We start from the raw sequence: 23,193 nt of genomic DNA on the forward strand, positions 1-23,193 counted from the left end.
GGTAAATACACAGATCTCATCATACATTCCTGTTGCCATCCCTGCCCCACAGAGATAAGTCCCTGTATTTAAAATCTGTAGGGGAATTTATTGTATTTGGATATCAATTCTCCAAGAAATGTAAGTATCCAGTAAATGGTAAGCATCTAACAAATCTTAACTATTCCTCAGAAATGACAGCAGATTGAGGATTATCTATTCCATATAATCCTCAAATCCTTTAAACCACATTTTTTTTCAAGAATAAAGGCCAAGTTGGGTCTTTTGTGGGTTCTTGGTAAAACTACCATTACGGTAGGCTGTCGGTTGACACAGCTTCATGCAGAAACATCTGAAAGGTACAAGCTATCACAGACATAGCGAGATTCTTGACGGAAATGTACTACACAAAATGTAATGGCTCAAGGATTCCTATTAGTATGTCTTTACTTTAGTGAAAAAAAAAAAGGCAATAAAGAAATGTCAAGTATAAAGAAAAATATATTAAAAAAAAAAAAAAAACTTCTGTAAAAAGAAGGAAACTGTTCTCCTAAGAAAAGTTTTCAGAACTTTTTGGCCGTTGAGGCAAGGTGAGGTTGAATCTTTCATTTCTGATGGGCGTTTAGGTCTGGTAGGTGTCTAGAGCTAGCAGAGGCTTGGACCTCAGATCTTCTTTCAGGAAGTACACGAATGTCAACTGGCTCAGGTGAAATCAATTCAGATGTGTGGGTCATAACAGCACCTGAAGGCCTCCACTTAAGCCCTCTGGAAATGGTGTATGCCAACTTAGAAAAAGAACACAGTGTCTATAATCCTATAATTCTTATTCTTTCTGCACAACGGGATGCCTTTCAGACCCATCTGGAGAGGAACCCCTCTTGTGTATACCTCAAGATTTGCTGTGCACTTCAGAGCTGGGAGAGGACCTGAGGCCTAAAACACATTTCCAAGAAATTCTTGGGAAGCTGCTAGACTATGCTCTGGGGTACACATGGGCCAAGTGTTCCTCACATATACAACAGGGTAGGACAACTGTCATCTCAGCATTTGTGGTGTGGATAGATTGGAATTAGATACAGGCTCATCAAAAGCAAAAAAAAAAAAAAACAAACAAAAACAAAAAACAAAAAACAAAAACAAAAAACCAAAAAACCCCCTTTCAATTACAAAGACTCAACAAGAGTTAGCTATTAGATATCATCAGAGTTGGAATCCCAAAGCTTCTGGCATTAGACAATGACTCTCATCCTTAATAACGGAATCAAAGTCCTCTCATTCCAAACCAAGGGGCTCCAAGAGCTCTGGGTAATCACTGTAAAAGTTAAATGTGCTACAAATACAAAGGTATCTGTTTCCACCTTTCGTATATTTTAAAGCATATTATATACATTCTACCTGTACCCTGTACCCTAAATCTTGGCGCTATAATACAAAGCTTCTCTTTGCATGGATTTGCTTGGCATTGATTTTGATGGGGAACCGATAAGAGATGGAAGCTGGCCAGTTAGGAATGTCAGACTACAGAAACACTACTTATATACATGGCCAACTCTATTATTAGTCTACAACCATATGTTCACTCTGTGAGGTCACTCTGTGCAAATTTTAGAACAATATATAATTACTTCACAAATTACAGGAAAGCTTTCGGTGGATCTGAACGGAGGATGACAGTTTAGGGTCTCTTTCAAATGTCCTTTAGATTTCAAATACTGGAGTAAGGCAATTACAAAACAATGAGACCGCTGATCATCTCCCTCAGGCTGGTGGGATGATCTAGTGTACTGAGCAGGCCTCTAGGGTGAGGCAGGGGAGATAGGGAGAAGGGAAGGGAGCACAAGAGGAAGAAGAGGGAGAATAGGAAAGACCCCACCCTTCCTGCCAGGTTCTGCTCCATTTCTGCTCCCTTTTGCAACAAAGCTCCCTGGACAATCTGTCTACACCCCGTATTTTCAACTCCTTCCACTATCTCAGATCCACTCCATCAGGCTCCACCTGTTCTAACCAAACTCAAGGATTTCTACTTTGCTAAATCCAACTGTTTATTCTCAGCCTCATTGCACTTGACCAGCAGCAACATCTGACCCACTTTAGTCACTTCCTCCGCCTTGGTAGAGTTTCTTCACCCTATCTCAGCTTCCTTCCAGACCAACCCAGTTTGGGTTTCATTTGCTGGTCCCTCCTCTTTTCCCAGCCTTAATGTTGCAGTCCTAGGACAGTCCTTGGGACTCCTCACCTTTCTATCCATCCCCTTTCATCCTCAGTGATTTCTTCCACGTCCATGGCTTTAATTATCTATGCCAACTATCCCCAAATTTATCTCATGATCCAGACCTCTATCCCAAACTCCAGGCTTATATATTTACCTGGCTCCCTGACACAAATTTATAAGTTCAAAACTGTACTGCTGGTATCCCCCCCTCCCCAACCCCTGAAAGGATCCCCATTCCACTCAGAGTAACACCCTACACAATGGCCTTCAAAGCCTTGCATGGTCTTTCTTTTATTACTCTGTCTTGGTGAGATTCCACTCCAACCATACTGGCCTCCCTGAAATTCTGTAACTACTCCAGGTGCTTCTTCCCCACTTTAAGATGATGTAATAATAATACAACTAATAATTGTAATGACTATTCCTTCTGTCTGGAATCCTCTCCCTCTAGACATATAAATGGCTAACGTCCTCACTTCCCACTCACCTTGTTCAATTATTACCTGCTGAATGAGACTGTAAGGATCCTAACTCAAAGTGATTCCCTCCCAAGGACTCCCAGTCTGCCTTTCCTGGGCTACTTTTTCCAAAGCATTTATCATTTTCAAACAGTATAAAATTTTCTTATTTATCGTTTTATTGTCGATTTGCCTTTCTCTTACTGCAAGAAAATAAGCTCACCGGGGCAGGTATATTTATCTCTTTTGTTCATTGGAGTCTCCTTAACACCTGTAACTAGCTTAGGCCACTCGGTGCTCAATACTGGTTGAATCAAAGAGGGAAAAGGTAGGAAAAGAGAAGTGGGAAGGGAAGAAGAGCAGGAAGCAGGTAATGGCAAAAATAACTACAGATGATAACATGGCCTAGAAAAGAGTATATGAAACGATATAGAGAAGAAGACAAGAAATTTGTCTTGTACAAGTACAATGAACCCCTTGGGGGTAGTTTAAACTCTTTGAAGTACCTATAGGTCACAGGTAAGGACCCGTGCCACGGAGATTGCAGACAGGCCTACAACATAAGTATTCTGGCCAAAGAATAAGCCACTACACAATGTGCCAGAAGCCTGGCATGTCCCTGGAAGCCTGGCATGTCCCTGGAAACATCTAATTGTCCGTTTGTCAGGAATCCCAAGGAAGCTGTCAGCTGTACCACATGCGTAGCATCGAGAGCTAACGTTTCTGCAAAAAGACTCTTGGTGGAAAGCAATATAGAGCTGCTTAAGAAAGAGGTTTTGAGCATTCACACTTAGAGCATGAGAAAATAATAAGTTCTCAGGCTTGGAAAACGCTTAACCAGTACACCGGGACACTGTGTTTTTATGAAGACCACTTTTACGTACCTGTGTCCATCAAGCCTGATGTTTCCCACAAAATCGTACAGATGTCTGTTTGGACTTTCACATTCAATTCTGCCAGAAAGTCTCATCAAACTGTCAATGTCTTTTATATCTGATGTTGCTGGTAAGCCCTGTTTAGAAAATTTTAAATACGCAAAAGAGTATATTAAATGAATTGCGTGTGGGAGGGAAGGAGGGAAGAACGGGGGATTCTGAATTCACCTAGGCCTGAAGCTGTAAGAGATCCCACTATTTTATAAGCAAAGCTCCCCCCTTATACAATACTCTTTGCCAAATCATATTTAAGGGGATACCTTCCTCTCTGCTTGAGCATAGTGCAGCTTTTGTGAAAGTCTGAACACATATTTGAGACTATAAACTTTTCCGCAAAGATATTTTGAAGTCTTCAAAAATTATTTTGAAGTCTTCTTTTATTTTTGCTTCCAAAAATAGAATTAATATTTAGCACTATACAGTCTGTCTGCTGAATCTCAAAAAAGAGAATGCGAAACAAATAGAATCTGCGTCCAAAGAAGAGTCATTATGCTTCTGTTCTTCTAATCCACAGAGAAGGAAAACTCAAAAATAGTTCTTCCCTCTGGCCAAATAGATTCGACCAGCTGGAAGTGGACAGGCCCCTGCTTCCCCGGGCACGCGGAGTCTGAGTGCTAGGGTGACCTGCTTCCCCCACATCCAACCTTCCCACGTGTCATTTCCATCATTTACCTAGAACCCAAGAGAGTACGTTTTGTGAAGTCCCTTTATTTTTTTATTTTTTTTGAAGTCCCTTTAAACGATCGTTGCTTTCTGTCAGGGACGGTAGGTGAAGCAAACAGAGAAATCTAAAACTATTCCCTGAGATTAGTGAGCTTTTAAGAACAAGCAATGCAAAAAACTCTGTCTTTTCTTTTCATTTTTCATATTTTATTTTTTTTTAACTCTGTCTTTTCAATACGGCAAAGCCAAATCATAATTTGGCCCAGGGAAATAGGGGCAATAAACAGGTGAACCCATGTCAAGGCACTTAGAACTATTAGTACTATTATTATCAGATTGTTGGCTACTACTACATAAAATACTAAAAATATTACAAGGAGTATCTAGATGATGGACCATATTTCATCAGGCAAATAAATCTGAGTCTTCCATTATACTTGAGGATACCTCTTCATAGTGGCTCATTGAGAAGGCATTTGCAATTAGATAGAATTACTTCAAGACAGTAACAGAAATAAAGCTCCTGATTTCATGTAACAAATCAGCAAACATCATATAAACCCGAATTAGATCTTACCTGCCTAATTTTCAGGTTTGTTTCACCATCTAAATTGGAAGTCTCAATGTAGCACATGGCCTGGGGCTCACTGTTGTTTAAAATTGAAAAGCAGAAAGATTTAGTGGGGGAAGGAAGCATAATAATAACTTATTTAAATGCCTAGATTCCCTGAAGCCTTTTGTTCTAAACAAAGCTCTAGCTCTCTAGTTTGATTTTCGATCTAATTGCTCATGTAGGACAACCCATGAATCCGCTTTTCAGCTAGAAGGACCCAAAAGCAATTTCCTGACCACAATCAGTACTGATCTTCAGGATAATGAAAATGATTAGATTTGTCATAGGATACTAAATTTGCTCATCCATACAGACACAACACAGACGGCATCGGAAATGTAAAGCAGTTTGTGTCCAGATTTGTCTCCAGCTCAAAAATATCAAGTGAGATTTCATGCTTGTAGCCCATGTATAAATTGATTAAGGAAAGTGTTTGATTAGAGGACTCCAGATTGCCGCTTGTGCAAACTTGCATTTACTACCTTTTAAGAAAAGATGAATAGGATCATATGAGTCATAATATTTACATTTGAAGGCTACTTTAAAAAAAACATATGAACAGATTTTACAATGAAAGAGGATATCCACTTTTCTCCTCCTATTTTTTGTTTTGTTTTGTTTTGTTTTGTTTTTCTGTTTCTGTTCTATTTCTTGAGGTCCTTGGAGAGATTCTCCTGGTAGAAAACACTAACACTAAAACCAGCCAAGTTGGCCATCCTACCCCTTAACCTAAACCCAGGAGATCCACTGCATGGGTCCCCACCAGAGTGGTTTTGGGAAGTCCAGTGTGCAGTGGCCGGTGAAGGGGTCGGTGTGCTCCAGTTTTATCACAGGTGCCACACCCTGGGCTGTTCATATCCTTTCCCTTCATAAACTGACTTGACATGCCCAACAATGATAGACAGGAGAATTTGCCTTCTACTTGTATAATAGGATCTTCAAGTATAAGGAAAAGTGTTCTCAAGTTATATCGATTTCATTAACACTTGGCTGTACAATAAGCCTAATTAATATCACATAACTCTGAACGTAATCTCAGATTAACATATGTATTCACAGTTAGGAAAAAAATGTGTCATTACAAACATCTGGAATCTTCTAATCAACTTTCAATTTGTACATGTGCAAAACACACTATTCAAAGTTTCAGAAATGGGCCAGTAGCTTAGTTTTGTGGCCTGGAGGTTTGTGAAAAAGGCTGAAACATGGTCACTGATCAAATATTTTACAGATTCTTTTTATTTTCTTATTTTTAATTTTTTTACAGATTCTTTTTTAAAGTAACTTTGCAAGTTCTTCAGTTTACTGTATGGATTTTCTGTTTTCCCTCCCATAAAGGCTGATGCTTTTATCCCAACTGGAGAATTTTTTCAATATTTATGTTTTCATGCTATCACTTATTCAACATTTGGCTTTTTATTACTGTCACAGTAGTAATTTGGCCCTGGTAACTGCTGCTAATTTGTAAGTTATGTATACCTTTGAAACATAAATGGTTTATGAAATTATAAAACATATCTTCTGAATATAGAAGCACAATGAGAAGCAAATGCTAACTGAATGATTCTGTATTTTGGCAGTAAAATGCATTAAAATATTAGTGATCAATATATCCAAAGCCATTCTCACATTAAAATAAGAATAACATTCTGTTTTTGTTTTTTTCCGACAAAGCAATTTTTCTAGGACTTTAAATGGCTGGGAAGTTAAAAAGTCAAATGGCTGACTTCTACTTGAAGCGGGGCAAATAAAAGGCATCCAAATTCAGAACATTCTCAATCCCTTAAGACAGCTGTTACTGAAGCAGTGCTTAATAGTGCACGAAAAAGCAGCAAGAAGTCTTACATGGGGAATCATGCTGGATAATAAATATTTCAGCAAATTACAGTGACATCCAAAATGCAAACCACAGAGAGGCAAAGCAGGCGTTTTGATTAGTAAGTGGAAAAATGAAACAAGATGCACATCACAATACAGACACTAGTGGACAGCTGAACTTTATTACAGTAACATGCACTTTGTCACGAGTTATAAGTGGGATAAAAACCGATTCCAAAGCATGCAGTACAAAATGTACAACATCCAGCTTGGTGCAGGGGGTCCTCTGTAAACCCTATATAAACCCAAATTAGAGTCATAATTGCTGAAGGGATTCTACAGAACTTATAGAAAATTTTGAATATAAGAATAAGACGAAATTTCTCAATTACTTCATTTCAAGAAAAGCTTCACACTGTTCATTCAAAAGAGCATCCTGGAGAGGTATTGGATTCCGCCTTCGTATTTAGGCATGTTGTTCAATACGAATATATGTTAATGATGTAGAGGAAATTAAAATCTGCCTTTACAGTCATGCCTCACAGACTCCTATTGATAACAATAGGATCTGAATCTGCCCACTTGAGGGACAAACAGCATCCAACACTGTATTCATAAAAGGCCTTTAAAACATCAGTAAAATGTCTATCTCCAAGAAGTATAAAAATTTTTGTGTTTTAAAGGAAGAGATGTTGAACTCAACCATCTTTGGGTATAATTGTTCTCTGTTGTAGGGTGAGGATCCACATACACACATCCTGTACGACTCAGTGGTTCTAACCTTGAGGACAGGCTGATGAGATCTGCTGGGAGATGTTCCCCATTGGTCACTTTCACTATTTCCCCTACTGCCACCTACAGGTCCCAGTTTAAAATAATTAAAACGGAAAAAAAAAAATGAAAAACAGAAAAAAGAAAAAACCAAACAAATGGACAAAAGAGACAGAAAGTTTGAAATTATTATAGAAAATAATACGTGTTAATAAAAATGTCTAATGCCAATTTTTTCAAAATTTATTTTGATCAGGTCTAAAGGCACAAGAAAATGTGAAGGATTATTTGCTTTTAAGTCCAATTTTCAATTTTTAACATGGAAACTTTTGATTTGTCACAAGACTCTCTTATCAAATAAAAACAATTTTAAAGAGAGAGCTACTTTATCTGATAAATTTTCCTTTCTCCAATTCCTCACTCTCATGCCATCTACTGTCTGTTTACTCCCAGCCAAGAAGGAAAGAATTATGGAAACCATGTTTTAGGCTTTTGAAAAACCAAGCAAACTATACTAGTCCTCTGGGTGCCCCCCCCTCCGCCCCAGCCAATACAAGAAAAGAAAAAAAAAGTATTAGAAACTTTCTGATTCCAAAATATTTTCAAAGTTAACTGCATACATATCATTAACTTTAATGCAAAGCTATAAGGATACGGATCTTAAGATGTTAGAAGGCATAATTGCAGCCTTTTGAGTTGTTCAATAATTAACAAAAGTCTTGGAGACCTGGTGATGCCTGGTCTTCAAAGGGTAAGCCTTTGAACTCAGGGAAAGTTTCTCAGAGGGTGTGAAACAGGCGTTCCAGGAACCTGTGTGGACTCGGATTAACAACCTGAGACATTTAGCTCTATTTTATTCTTTCTCAACTCATATATGTATGTATTTGTTTGTCATACGCTAAAACCTCAGTTTCTTCACATCAAAGTGATAACCAATCAGACACTAAATTTCAATAATGTTCATGCTTTAATTTCAGACTACTTCAAAGAGGGTGCACTCTTAGTAATTAATAATAGAAAAATATATGGAAATTAAAATATTACAAACTGTTGTTTATGCTTACTGTTAAAGGTGCTCACCTACAGGCAAAAGTCACCATGTTCTTATTTTGACAGTGTGGCATACTGAAGGTATTAGATGAGGGCTTAAGGATCTCAATGCTGACCTAGCGTTAGCTCAAGTTAAATGGCAAAAAATAAAACTTAAAGTCAAGATTCTGCTTTCTGTTAAATGATGACAAAAACTTCTATTTCTTTTTTGTTTGTCTGTTTGTTTTTGTTAAGTAGGCTCCATGCCCAGCATGGGGCCCAACGTGGGGTTCAAAATCACAACCCTAAGACCTGAGCTGAGATCTTGGACACTTAACCGACTGAGCCACCCAAGCATCCCAAAACTTCTACCTCTGTTTCTTAAGGCTAATGTAGGTTCACAAGAGTAAGGCAAAACTTTTTGAGGGGGGCGGGGAAAACCACCCTGAAAAGTGGTATTTTGCCACTGGGATAGAAATATGTAACTGTAGAAACTGTATACTTTACTTTGAATTCTACTAAGTAGTTAAATGCAATGAAATCAGATAATGTTTTTAAAGATAATCATCTTTGGAGCCAGTTCATCTCTGTGGATGCTATATTAAGATACAGAAACTACTGGGGCACCCAGCTGGCTCAGTGGATGGTGTGTGACTCTTGATCTCTGGATTGTGAATTTGAGCCCCACACTGGATGTAGAGATTATTTAAAAATAAAACCTTGAAAAAGAAAAATATGTAGACACTGTTTTGATCGACCATATGTATAGCTACACTACAATATCTAAAAGTCACCACTGAATCTTTTTAATGTTGAGAACTCCTGGAAAAGTGCTCTAAACTTTAAGAAATTTGAGCATCAAGCTTTCTGGGAGACCTTGAGGTTGGACAGAGACAGATGAAAAATATTTTTAAAACTTTCCATCCATAATTAAGTATAAAGTCAGGGCAATATATCAACTGTCTTCACACTTTTGAGCATATAAAAAATAAATACTGTAATTCATGGTTCGCATATATGATACTCTCTATGATAAATTAGGTCTCTATGATAAGATTAATCAGGAAAACATCATTACTTTCTTAAATTGCTAGAATGCTTTACTACCATTTTGAACTTCATCAGATGACATTCAGATGGTCAGTCATCTGCTACACTTATCAAACTTTTACTGAGTACCACCAAGTAAGTGCACATCGGTCTGCTGGCTAGACATTCTTAAAACTTAAATAAAAGATTACTGAATTTAAATAAAAAAGAGAATCAGAAGATAGTAGAGTTTGGTCATTTATTCCATCTTCCTCACTTTAAAAGATGTGAAATCAAGGCCTGAGAGGTTACTATTCTGTTCAAAATCATGACACCAGGATGGGTAAGAACCCTGGCTTAATGTCTTCTCCTGAGAAAAGCTTTCTCTAGTATCTGATGTGAGACAATGACAGTAAGTTCACTGTTGAACTTGTTCTCACCCAGCCACGTGTGGACCAGTATGTCTACTTCAGTTTTAGAACTTACCCTGATCAAAGATGTAAGCAAAGAAAACTAATAACAGAAAGGTTGATTTAAAAACATATTAATTTTAATTTTTCTGAAAACAACACCTATAGGTAAGTGACACAAAAAGCTCCCAACTATAAAATATGAAAGCAAAGCTACCCACAGTTACTCAACTACCCATAGGCTTACTTCTATAAATATCTGGATAACTCTTTCTTGCTCTGTTAAGTTTCACTAACTTGTTATATATCCAATCACTTTAAATAACGACCTGATTAAACAGATTTTGAAAAAAGGACACTGTCCATAATTATATGTGGATTTTACAAATAAAACTGTCCAAGGAAATGATGATAAACAACCTCTAAGATCTTAAAAAACATTTTTCTTAATTTATATTAGGACTAGTTTTACAGTTTTTAAACCCCAAACCATTTGAAAATCACATTCTTTAAAGGGTAACAGTGCCATATGTTCTGAATACTAATTCATGACTATCTTAAATATGAATAAGACAAAAATTATCTAAAATTCAGTCGTAGAAAGAACTTAAGAGAGCAATTAATTTTTTTGTTGGAAGAGTATGGCATTTCAAAAGGTATGACGACAAAAAAAAAATCATTCATCCATTCTCTTGTACTAATGCACCATAAAGATCAAGAAACTTTGAAGGGATATACGAATGCATCATAAAGGATTTATCATGAACAAGGATTGCAAGGTAAAATCAATAGAACTCAATCCATGTATTATATAAAATAAATGACAGGAAATCTTAGGAGTTAGTGGTCCACAGAAAACAATCTGGACATATCCAGAGGGAGAGAGTAGACTCCTAACTGTAATTATAATTTTTGAATTACACGGTATAGTACCTATCACTTATTCTACATGGCAAGCATGAAAGAGTCCATTAAGTCCAATCATATTTTTTTAATGTTTAATTCAAAATCATTAGAGAGGTTTAAAATTCTTCGTTTATTCCTTATTTCCTTGGAGAAATCACAAGGTCAATGCAGGGTAGAGAAACCATCCTCTACACTGTTTGAGCATCAGTAGGTATCTCTACCTTGATGAGAGAAGTACAGTGTCAGCAGGTATATACTCTTTGCCTTTTATTATAACTATATCTCCAACATTTACCTGAAAGAAAACTGGGAATCGGTTAATTATCTGCATTGAAATATAGTTACAAATATACAACCCACTGTATTTAAGCATAGAATACAGTAAAAAATGGTCACTGGCAAACAAGAACCACTTATCTTCACAACATGGCATAAAATTATCTAGGAGTGAGGCCAAGGATGGGGCAGTCCTTTAAAATATGAACACTGTATCTTTGTTTTTATCAACTATAGGACTTATCTTAATAAATTCATCCATTTTATCCACTTAATGGACATCTCAACTTCTCATATTCTCTCTCTGTGACATAAAAATAAAAAGGAGGAATTTACCCAATGAGATTTTTTCCTTGTTTAAGGAAATCTCAATGCATCTGGAAAAAACAACTTTTATACATTTGATCAATACTCTTCACAATGACTGTATGAAATAGGTGTGATATACAATTCACAATTTGGAGAGGAAGAAATGATTCTCAGCTTCTAATTTATTTGCCTAAGATCATGGTAGGAGGAAGAGCTTACTTACACTCAAACCTCTACCTAACTTTCTGCAAAGCCTGATTTTGCATAAGTAACTATACTAAAATGACCCCTTGTATTTAAAAAAAAAAAAAAAGCCAAAAGAGCTTAACCCTTTCCTGGTTTTACTATCCCGTAGCATTTTTGTGAGCAAGGCCTAAAGACAAATTAAAGATACGATAAGGCCAGAAACCCTTTAGAAGGGATTCAAGTGACAGGCTTGTCACAGAACTTTCAGCAAATGATATAACCCCAACTAAGTAAGGACTTGACCAAATTACACTGATAACCACTCCCATTAAATCAGGAAAGTGCCCTCGCTCTTAGCAGCCAGATAAACCTACGAATTCATTTCAATCCTTAATCGAGAGAAGGCTTCTTTGTTGTTAGAGTCTTTTTATTCTTTCCTCTTCCTACTGTTCCCCGAACCCTAACATAACATTTTATTGGGAGGAAGGAGAGCACTGGTGTCTTCAGTGGGAATCATAACCACAAAAGAAAATTATTTCAGAGACAGCCCACTGTAGTCTGCTTTATATACCTGGGGGAGGAACCATTAGGGAAGGTTGGAGGGAGTCTTCTAATTTATGGTATATATGCTGGTTACCCAGGTAGGGAAGCTCTGATTCAAAAGAGATGCTAGCTGAAATCTGGATGGTTTGAAATTGACAAATTTCGAAGGACCTTGGCATCAAACATCCCCTCCTCAAAAAAGGACAAATTGGAAAATTAAAAAACAACCAACCAACCCAGCAAGTATAGGTGTGATGTGGCCCCTTCACGTGTTGTCACATTCCTCTGACAGCACCCAAGATCAAGAAGCGTAAGGCCACTGGGGCATTTAGAGAGTGCGACTACCATTTAAATGTTCTTTCATCTTCTCTTGTGTGTTAATGTTTGTTCTCCAATTAGACTAGATACTTCAGAAAATTGAGATATTTGTCTACATGATAGCGTCAGAGATGAATAGTTAGACTTAAAAAAAAATCCCTAAATTGATCCTACTGCTTTCCCACATCTTTATTCATTGTTAAGACAAAAGCAAGGCCTGCAGTCATTAAACTGAAGACTAAAACAACTATTAGCACCTTAGAAGGTATCACCTACTTGTTTCAATGGCCTGGGAAAACCAAGGGCTCACTGAGAGCTAAGGTAGTTCTTGCAGTGGTAGGAGGAGAGCAGGGAACCTACTCACTCCCTGCGTAGGATTCGCATGTTTTAGATCACTTTTGAAATATATCCAAGCGCCTCTCTTTCTTTTTTTGGTTCTGAGCTCCTTCTGTGGCATTCACCCCTTCCAGCCTGGTTTGCACGTAAGAGTAACAGAAGAGAAGATCAAGATGGCAAAAACTCCTCGACCACATGTTCTCATTTTAGGAACATCACTACAGAGGAGTTTTAGTTACCCAAATATTGGCATTAAGGAACTATTTAGGGCTTTAGGCTTCTACCTTGAGCCTTCTCAAATCACTGACACTAGTACCTACAACTGAGGATTATCAAAGTATAATAGGCTGATTTAAAAATATTTGTCCAGTTGTAGGCCCTGACATATTTACATTTTTAATAAGGAATTTTTAAAGATATAAATTCTTAATCCAAAGAAATACATTTCATGGTGGAAATTTCATGCATTAAAGCGACGTTAGAGAGTGACTGGTACACCTGCATAGAGCTCGCCACTCTACTAGGCTTCTCTATAAAACCAAGGACATTGGGTGGACTCTATGATTCCTTCTAAGTTCTCCACCTGCTACTATCTCCAAAGCCTGGGAACAGTCTGAGCTGCATCTCAATATGAAGAATCGGACTTTGTGGTAAGGGCAGTGAAGACAGTAGCTCACATGTCAAGAGTAGAGATGCAGTGCCTCGTATGGGGCTTTGCAATCACAGTACTTTCTTTGAAAACCAGACACTGGCAATTTAACCTTAACCAACAGAGCAAAGGCTTCGGGCAACACCGGAGGGATGAGCTATTATGTCTGAGAGCTGAAGTCTGCCCGTCTGTGAATAACTGGATGTCGGCTGTGCAAATTTGTAGGTCCTCTGAGGACCATTAAAAGGCAGCCGCAGTAGCCGCACATTCAGGAAAACAAAGAAGGCGGGCCCTGAACGAAGGCCCACTTGCACTAAGGTTGATCATATTACCTTGGCATGAGGATCAGACTTTTGGTTTCCGTTTATCGATCTTATTTTGGATTGCACAAAATACGACAAAGGCTATTTTGTCGTATTTTGAATAGTTAGACTTAAAAAAAAAAATCCCTACAATCTGGCAAACCCAACAGGCCTGCCTGTTCAGCGTTCCAGAAACCCAGGTGTACTTGGCTGAGGTCTAGGTGAACAGGGCTCTGTTCTTTCCACTTATGTGTAGACTTTGTGACACAGGAGCCTTCGTAGGTCTTGCTTGCTGCAGTGAGCTCAGTGCTTGGCACACGCACTCCATAAATATTTGCTGAATGAATGGTATAGAATTTCTCTGTGATGCCGCAGTATTTGAAATCACAGCTTTTATACATCACAAAATGTGCCAGAATGGAAAATGCCATAATTTAAAAAAATGCTTTCCCTGTTGTTGAATATCTACATAGTCTAACTTTTCATTACTATGAATAATGTCATAGTAAACATTTTAATACATGTGCAAATATTTTCCCCCACCTCATGATTATTTTCTTGGGATAAATTCCCAGAATCCCCCTTTTATGGTTCTCAACATGAAGACCCAAACTGCTAATCCATGACAGTACATGAATGAAATAGTCCATAAAAACAAAAATTCTGATGTGGAAGTAAAGTATAGCAAATGAGACGTCACTACGGTTTAAATCTGCCACTTTCATTACTAGGTTATACTGAGTCTGGTTGCTTATTTTATATCTCCTTGCTTACTCCCAACTTTTATTTCCTATTTATATAACATTTTCAATCTTTTGTCATATTTGGTACAACTATGATCTTCCATATGGTGCCTACTTATTTGTGATAGTTTTTGTTCTGTAATTCTCTTAAATTTTATATGATCAAATTCCAGAGAGCTTGAAATCTTGCTCTCCTCCAAATAGTTATTAAAGTCTTTATTCTATTTGTAGGTTTTTCAAAACCAATGTTTTAACATTTGACTTTAAGCCAGTTGGAATTTATTTTAGCATGGGATGTGACTTTATCAACTGCACTATTTCTTGGAACTGCAAATCTGTCATCCTAACATTGCTTATTAAATAATTCTTTTATTAATGATTTTCTCTCTTTTATCACACATTAAATGAGCTTTATTTCAGGGTGCCCTAGCCCCTTTTCTTCCTTTCTATTTTTACTCTGTCGATGCCTACTTTTGCAACAGATCCACACCAATTTTAGTAACTTTTGCTCTCCATTTTATGCATCCTTGCACACCGTTCATTTTCCCAAAATATTCTATTTTCTCAACTGTTTACCAAAATATTCTATCTTCTCAACTGTTTATTTTTGAAATTAGGATGAAAAATTTAGTCAACTCTGAGGAAAAAGATAATAATTTCCCTGGGATTATATCAATACTTTGGAACAACTGGTATTTTTAGTTTCTAGGAATATGACATATTTGCCATTTTTTATGAATCTTGAACACCTAAAGTTTTGATGTTTTCTTTATGAAGGTCATATACATATTTTAAATTCATTTATAAGTACCTCTCATGCCGCAAGGAATGAGACCTTTCACTGTATTTTTCTAATTTGATAAAAGAATGCTGTTAAATTTTTGAATATTTTTTTAATTTTTTTTTATTTATTTATGATAGTCACACACAGAGAGAGAGAGAGAGGCAGAGACACAGGCAGAGGGAGAAGCAGGCTCCATGCACCGGGAGCCCGACGTGGGATTCGATCCCAGGTCTCCAGGATCATGCCCTGGGCCAAAGGCAGGTGCTAAACCGCTGCGCCACCCAGGGATCCCAATTTTTGAATATTTATCTTAAATTCATCATTGAACCAATTTTTATTAAGTTTAGTACCTAATTATTAATTCTAGCATCTAGTATTAATTCTAAGTATCTAATTCATATTATTAAGTAACATCAGCTCTTTTTGGCCGGGTGACTTTTGTCAACACTTTCATTTTTATCCCCGAGTCTCTCAAAGCGGGATGCGCAGGTAAGGTGCGGCCTCATCTCCTAGACAACGAAAACCGCCAGCATTAGGAGTAATCACGAGCTGGTAACTTTTTGTCTGTGAAAAATTGGAAAAGTTACAGTAATCCCCTCAATCTTGAAATAATGAAATAAAGTTACAGTAAGCCACTCATAAAATATGTATATGAATTTAGGAAAATAAGCCACTCTAACAGGTTACCTTCAGAGTGAAGTTGTCGATCCTTATCTCCTGACTTTATGACTGCTTATTTTTTGAACAAGCACTCTGGGTAAGATGGTAAGAAATCGCTATCATCAGTTTATTAGGATATGTGTTTATGCTAATTATCCTGACAAACCCAGTAAGTGAAGAAATTTCTTTTGGAACAGTTCTTTGAGCATTCTCATTTTTTAGCTTGCTTCTCTGAGAGGTGACTGTCACGGGAATAAAGAGAGCACGCTCGAGGTATTTTCCTCTTTGTTACTTTTATGTCCAAGACCAGAGAGAGAGAGAGAGAGAGAGTAGTGAGTTTCCAAACATCTAGAAAAGGAGATGTCAATCTCTTGTTCTGGCCACTGATTTAAAATCAACAAAAATGCAATTACCGGAGAGGGAATCCTACGCCTGCGGGGACCCAAGGTAACTACGGACATCTCAGGGCTGAACTAGGGGCATGGCCTTTAACCTGCGAGGAAATCCTGGAGGGAGGTACGCTGACTGCGCCACACCTCTGCTGTTCCCGGCAATCTCCGAAAACAAAACCCCTTGGGTAGAGTGGCCTTGTCTCCCAAAGTCTCACCAAGTCACAAATATTCAGGTGTGAATGACCAGAGGTCACGGTCTTCCAGGACTGAGGGAGAACTAGTACCAACCGCTTACCTTTTGAAACTGAGGTCTGAAAAGCACTTAGATAACACTTGTTAAATTACGACTCGGCTCACTGAGTGTCACGTTACGTGTTCTGTGAGCGAATTAACCTCTTGATATTATGAAACTGACTTCCAGCTCATTAGAAAATGATGTTTAGTTAGTAAGCTTTTTCTTTTTTTTAAGGAATTAGCAGTGTAGTCATAATATATGAATTTGAAATCCAATTTGCAAAAGAAATATCAGAATTCTGATTTTTATTTTTACTTGGACAGTAGATGATTAAAGTAAAAAGTTTCAACAGAAAACAGTCCATGGTTAAATGAAATCTATGAAAATAGTACTCAAAATATACTATGAAAAAACAAAGAGTTCTAAATACTACTTTTCAAGTCTTTCTGGTATAATGCAGAACTATTAAATGGAAGTGAATAACTGAAGTCTCCATGTATGTTTACAACATTAATTACTAAATAGCTTTCATATTAGAATTCTTGATATTTGTTTATATTATATACAAAAATTACATCTACTAGAGTACATATCTATGCCCTTCTGGAACAAAAGAAAAATCAATGCATACCTTTTCCCAGTGCACAATTTCCCAAGCACCATTTCTCAAAACTGGAAAGAAAAAAGGTGACATTTTAAACAACATTTTTACTACTTACCAAAAGCCTGCTTCTGAAGAAACAATCATTTTAAATGGATAGCCTCAAAAACACTGAGTAGCAGCAATTTTTACAGGTCTAAAAATTAATTATGACAGCAAAGATGTACGAAATTATACAAAGAATTAGAAATGACCAATGCACATTTTGGATCCCACAATAAATTATTACATTACTAGCAGAGGGCCATCTCACTGGCACTACAAAGGCTTTCTTCACTACACAAAAGAATTATAGGCCATGGCTGGAGGAGAAGAAAGCCATAAAATGATGTGAAAGGGAGTGACAAGTTCAAAAAACATCTCAGAAGCCCTAATAGTAGCAATGTTAAAAAACAACAACAACAAAAAAAAAGGATTTACAATCACTGGAGAAACAGATTTCAAATTGGCTGGTAAGAATTGAACACATACACAGATAAAGAATCTGCAACCTTTAGTTTCAGAACAATACAAAATGCAGATGTTTCCATATTTGGTTTACCAAGAAGAAATGAAAGAACCTATTATTAAATTATTCTAGAGGGGTCTTTGGTGCTGTATTTCTTCGTCACAGCTGAAGAGTTGCTCGGTACACCTTTTTTCCTTCCCTACCAGTTGTCTGGGGCATAATACTGAATACACCACTAGACACTAAAAGATAAAAAAAAAAAAAAAAGAAAAAAAAGCAATATAGGCAATAACATGAGGTAGAAAGCACAGCACTTAGTACTTAAGAAAAGGAGTAAGTTGATGTTGGTTGACAAATTGTCCTGACAGCAAATTTCATGAGGGCAAAGCTAGTATTTGCTCCGTTTAATACAATATTCCCTGGAAACAGCACGGTCCCTGGCACCAAGCAGCGATTCAGTAAATCTTTGCAGGATGACTAATTTATAGGTGTAAAACATCAGATTCATTTTTTTTTGATATCAGAAAACATGAAGCCTGAGCCCTCAAGTAAATCATCATAATAATAATCTCCAAAATACCAAATAGCAAATCTAACATTAATTTCGCACCAACTGGCCTTGCAGTATCACAGGATACATTATTTTAACATGAATGCAATCTTCTTTGTGTTTCCAAATTCCCTGAGCACAGCGCTGTGCCTTATTCATCTCTCCATAAAACCTCCCACCGCAGAAGACACTGCGATGCTTGTCATCCAAATGAGCGAAGTGCACTAATGAACATCCTGTGGTGCGTTTCGGGGAATCAGCTTCATTAGGTTAAAAAAACAATAATTCCAAGCTGAAGCACTAACAGGAAAGTGTTTCCAGTACAGCATCTTGAGCTGCACTAGTTCAAGCTCCGATCTTTACAGCCTCACATCCTAGGGTCGAGGATCCCAGCTGCAGGCGTCCAGAAGCCATCCGTCGTCTCCTACCCGAACCCTAAGGCCTGCGGGGTTAGCCAAACTGACCCCAGGAGTACACCTGCCCTTGATGTTGCTCCGGGAGCAGGAGAGGGTCGGGACGTGCGGAAAGAGGAAGCAGCTCGGGGCTGGGTCATCTGCTGAGCAGCGTCCTCCTCAAAGTGGGCCTCGTTGAGAGTGAAGGCGAGTGCCCCGCCGGCGGCCGGCTTGCCCGGGGCTCCTGCAGAGCAGGCTCGGGGCGGGGGGGGGACAGCGGCAGGTGCCCGGTCAACGTCGCCGCGCCGACGCCCGAGTCGGGCTACACCGTGCAGGACCTGGAGCCAGGACAGTGCAGCTCAGTAGGAGCCGGAGCCCTTCACCGCCGCCGACTTTCTTCCGATGCAGTCTCAGGTTAATCCTTCCTCCCCCGACTGCGATGCTTAGGGTTGTTGTGTTTTAAGATTTTATTTATTTATTCATGAGTGACCCAGAGAGAGGCAGAGACACAGGCAGAGGGAGACGCAGGCTCCCCGCAGGACTCGATCCCGGGACCCGGGGTCATGGCCTGGGCAGAGACAGGTGATGCACCGTTGAGCCCCAGGGCGCCCCAGCAATACTTAGGTTTTTTGTTTTTTGTTTTTTTTAAATCAGTGTCCAATCTTTGTACAGCCAAGATCTGGTATGAAAACAAAGGCTTGGGCTCCCCTGGGGAGTGGAATGGGTGGCCACCTGCCACCTGTCGCCGGGGCCAGCGCTCTCGCCCGCAAGGTCTTCCATGGCTCACGGATGTGGCCAGAGCGTCGCTGCAAGCGACTGTCCCGTGAGAGCGAATCCGCCACTTCTAACAAGCCAGGAAACCCCAGAAGGGTTCCTGTCGCTCCTCACAGCGCATTCCCCCACGTCCAGAGGCACACGTCCACCTGTCACCACAGGCGCACCGGACGCACCCGCCACTCGGTCCGGGGTAAGTGAGGAGTCACTAGATTCTACACCTGAAACTGATATTACACATATGTTAACTAACTGGACTTTAAATAAAGATGTGAGGGGAAAAAATACATGTATCTCTCCTTAAAGGGAAAATTAAAAAAAAAAAAAAGCAACCTTTTTTTCCCAATTAAACTAACACGGTGCTATAGTACAGAAACTCTGTATTCATGTCTTTGATCAATTTGTGTATCTTCGCATCAATATGCACCATCTTGATTATTGTAATCTTTGCATAAGTTTTGAAATTAGGTAAGTCCTCTATTTTATTCTTTTTAAATACTGTTTTGGCTATTCTAAGCTCTTTGCATTTCCATATACATTTTAGAATCAAATCATTAATTTGGGGGGACTTGGGGATTCCTGGGATTTTCATCTGAGGTAAGCCTTTCAATTCATGGACAAGTCATATCTCTACATTTATTTGCATCTTCATTCATTTCCCTCTAATATGTTTTTGTAGTTTACAGTGCATGGGTCTTTCATTAGATTTATTCACTGATAGTTGATACGTTTTTTTTATATTGTAAAGGCTGTTTTTACTCCATTCCCCACTGGTCCCTGGTAGTATACAGAAACTGAATTAAACTTTCCTACAATGGCCTTGCCATCTTAAAATTTTGTTAAACCCATTTATTCATTTGGGTGGGGTTTTCTCCTTGTTGTTTTTGTAGCAATACTTCCTAAGACACTTAAATTCTTCTCGTTAACAAAGCCGTATTATGATTTGGGGTGATTTTATTATACTCCTGTGCCTCACCATTCCTCTCATGTTTTAAACTCTTCTGCTCATATCCAAAAACTACTCTTTAAAAATCAGGAATAATTCTTAGAGCTAAAAATGTCCCGTAGATTTTATGCCCTAAGCATTTCAAATTCCACCAAATTATATGTCCTCCACCATCACCAACACCAGCACCCCTACCTCAAGCCACCATTATGTTCCAGCTGGCCCGAACACTAGTTTCCCACATTCCCTCTTGATCTCTTTCAAATTTAGTTTCTACAGCACAGCTACAGTGATTATATATAGTGATCTTACTTATATGCACAACTATGGATTATTGTGCATGAATCCATATATCCTTACCCATATATTAATATACACATATATGATATTAGGTCACCCCTTGCTCAAAACTCTTCAACTGGCTCCTCCTGGCTCATAAAATAAGTTCAAATGTCTAGAAGGCCTTTGATGAGCAGTGCCTGACTACTCCCCATGCCCCCTCCCCATGCCCTCCCTATGCCTACTCTATGCCCCCTCCCCATGCCCTCTCTATGCCCCCTCTCCATGCCCTCTCTATGTCCCCTCCCCATGCCCTCCCTATGCCCTATGCCCCCTCCCTATGCCCTATGTCCCCTTCCATGCCCCCTCCCCATGCCCTATGTCCCCTTCCATGCCCCCTCCCCATGCCCTCTCTATGCCCCCTCCACATGTCCTATGTCCCCTTCCATGCCCCTTCCCATGCCCTATGCCCCCTCCCTATGCCCTCTCTATGCCCCCTCCCCATGCCCTTTATGCCCCCTCCCCATGCCCTATGTCCCCTTCCATGCCCCTTCCCATGCCGTCCCCATGCCCTACGCCCCCTCCCTATGCCCTCTCTATGCCCCCTCCCCATGCCCTCTCTATGCCCCCTCCTCATGCCCTCTGTGCAAAAGCAACATGCTCTTTCCTGCCTCAAATCCTTGGCACGTTTCCATAATTCAAACATTATCCCCCCAATCCTCACCTAGATGGTACCTACATAAATTCCAGATCTTCAGCTTTCTGGGGACTTTCGTGATGCCCACTACCCTCAAGTCTACATAAGTTTCTGGCACTTTTCTTTCAGTTTTACTACATATTTAGTTGAGAAATGATTTATGTAAGGGCCGTCTCCAGGCCTGGACCGTAAGATCTGTGACAATGGGAACATTCTCTATTCTGCTCACTGCTCAATTCCCAGTATTACATCAATGACACAAAGGTGCTCAGTGAATACCTGCTGGATGGAAAGCCGGATCCACTGGTGTGTTTGGACCATATGAAGCCACGGTAAGAGTTACATAGATCTACTGAAGATATAACCCTGCCTCCCAGTAAGTCTCATGTTAAAAACAACACACACACAAGGTTTAAAAGACTACCTATAGAAAAACACATTGGAAATTCCTCAAAAAGCTAAGCGCAGAACTACCGGGACCCAGAAATTCCACCTGAGTATCTCCAAGAGAACTAAAAACGTATGTTCCCAAGAGAACTTGTACACAAATGTTTATCGTAGCATTATTCATAGTAGCCAAAAAGTAGAAACCACCCAAGTGTCCATCAATTAATGAATGGTTACATAAAATGGGGTACATCCAAATGATGAAAGATTATTCAGTCATAAAGAGGGATGAAATGCTGACACGTGCTACACCATGAACAAATCTAGACACAAAGGCCACATAGTGTGTGATCCCACTTGTATTAAATGTGAGAGTAGACAAATCCATAGATACAGAACGTGGACTAATGGATGTCGGTGGGGATTGACGGCTTACACAGATGCGTCTCTTTCCGGGTTGACAAAGATATTCTGGAATTGGGGGTGATGGGTATATAACTTTGCAAATACAAGAAAAAAACACTGAAATGTATACTTGAAAATAATGAATTTCGGGCATGTGAATTATAACTCAATAAAAAACAGCTACATGAAAGATGCCAATGAACTACTTAAACATTTGCTTAAAATAGACTTCTCACTTTTGTAAGTTCCTAAAAGGATCCCAGTGGGGGCCGTTGGAAATGTTTATATAACCATCGGATGCACCAACGTGAGTGTCCTTGGAAGTCTGCTCCAGGCCACCCCTTCCAGATCTGTGATCTGTGATCTGTGCCCTCCCTGGGGCACCTGGGGTTCAGTTGGTTAAACACTGGACTCCTGTTCTCAGCTCAGGTCATGATCTCAGGGTCCTGGCATCGAGAACCCCCCTACCCTCCCCCATGGTCTGTGTTCAGCCGGGGCATCTGCCTGAGGATTCTCTCTCTCCCTCTGCCCCTCCCTTCACTTAGGCTCTCTAAAATAAATCAATCTTAAAAAAAATAAAGAAGAAACAAGCCCTCCTTGAGATGCTGCTACTTGGCCAATGTTTGGTAGTTTACATCTAGAAATAGCTTGAACCACGCCACGGGGTCCCCTGTAGAGGATGACGTGTCATGACAGGCCTCCCAAACTCAGCAGACCTCACCGGGGAGTCTTCCCTCCACTAACGAGGGTGGAGACCTGTGGTATTTTCCCAGAACCATGGAAAACAATCCGCCAAATTTGCTTCCCGTCTCCATTTTCCCTCAACCTTGCTCCCATTGCTTCTTTCTGCACATTCGAACCTATCGACCTCCTTCCCCTAACCGGTCTTTCTGCTCTTACTTGCCTGTCTCTCAATTCACCTGTCCTCCCACTACTGGGACTCTCTGTCCCCACCCACACATTTCCTGAAAATTCATCATTGAAGAGAATGCGGGAAATGTGGCTTGCTGCAGATATCTACTTGTCAAAGAAACATTTATTTTTTGTTATTTTTTTAAAAGATTTATTTACGGGGATCCCTGGGTGGCTCAGCGGTTT

At 39.3% G+C, this 23,193-nt stretch overlaps 1 protein-coding gene across 6 annotated transcripts in view; it reads right to left on the bottom strand.

Annotated features, from left to right (window-relative positions):
- ATP8A1 (ATPase phospholipid transporting 8A1) overlaps positions 1–23,193 on the bottom strand; it is a 220,367-nt gene that overhangs the window by 146,086 nt on the left and 51,088 nt on the right. For 3 of the 6 annotated variants that reach the window (XM_072774850.1, XM_072774848.1, XM_072774852.1), the window contains exons 6-9: positions 17,188–17,228; positions 7,460–7,533; positions 4,825–4,894; positions 3,534–3,661 (exon numbers count right to left, since the gene is read on the bottom strand). In XM_072774850.1, coding sequence (XP_072630951.1) covers positions 3,534–3,661; positions 4,825–4,894; positions 7,460–7,533; positions 17,188–17,228 — 313 coding nt within the window. Of the gene's footprint in view, positions 1–3,533; positions 3,662–4,824; positions 4,895–7,459; positions 7,534–11,044; positions 11,119–17,187; positions 17,229–23,193 lie in introns of all 6 variants that reach the window. The other 3 variants (XM_072774851.1, XM_072774849.1, XM_072774853.1) reach the window with 2 other exon arrangements.

This window comes from Canis lupus, chromosome 14, assembly GCF_048164855.1.
Source record: "Canis lupus baileyi chromosome 14, mCanLup2.hap1, whole genome shotgun sequence".
Lineage (NCBI taxonomy): Eukaryota > Metazoa > Chordata > Mammalia > Carnivora > Canidae > Canis > Canis lupus.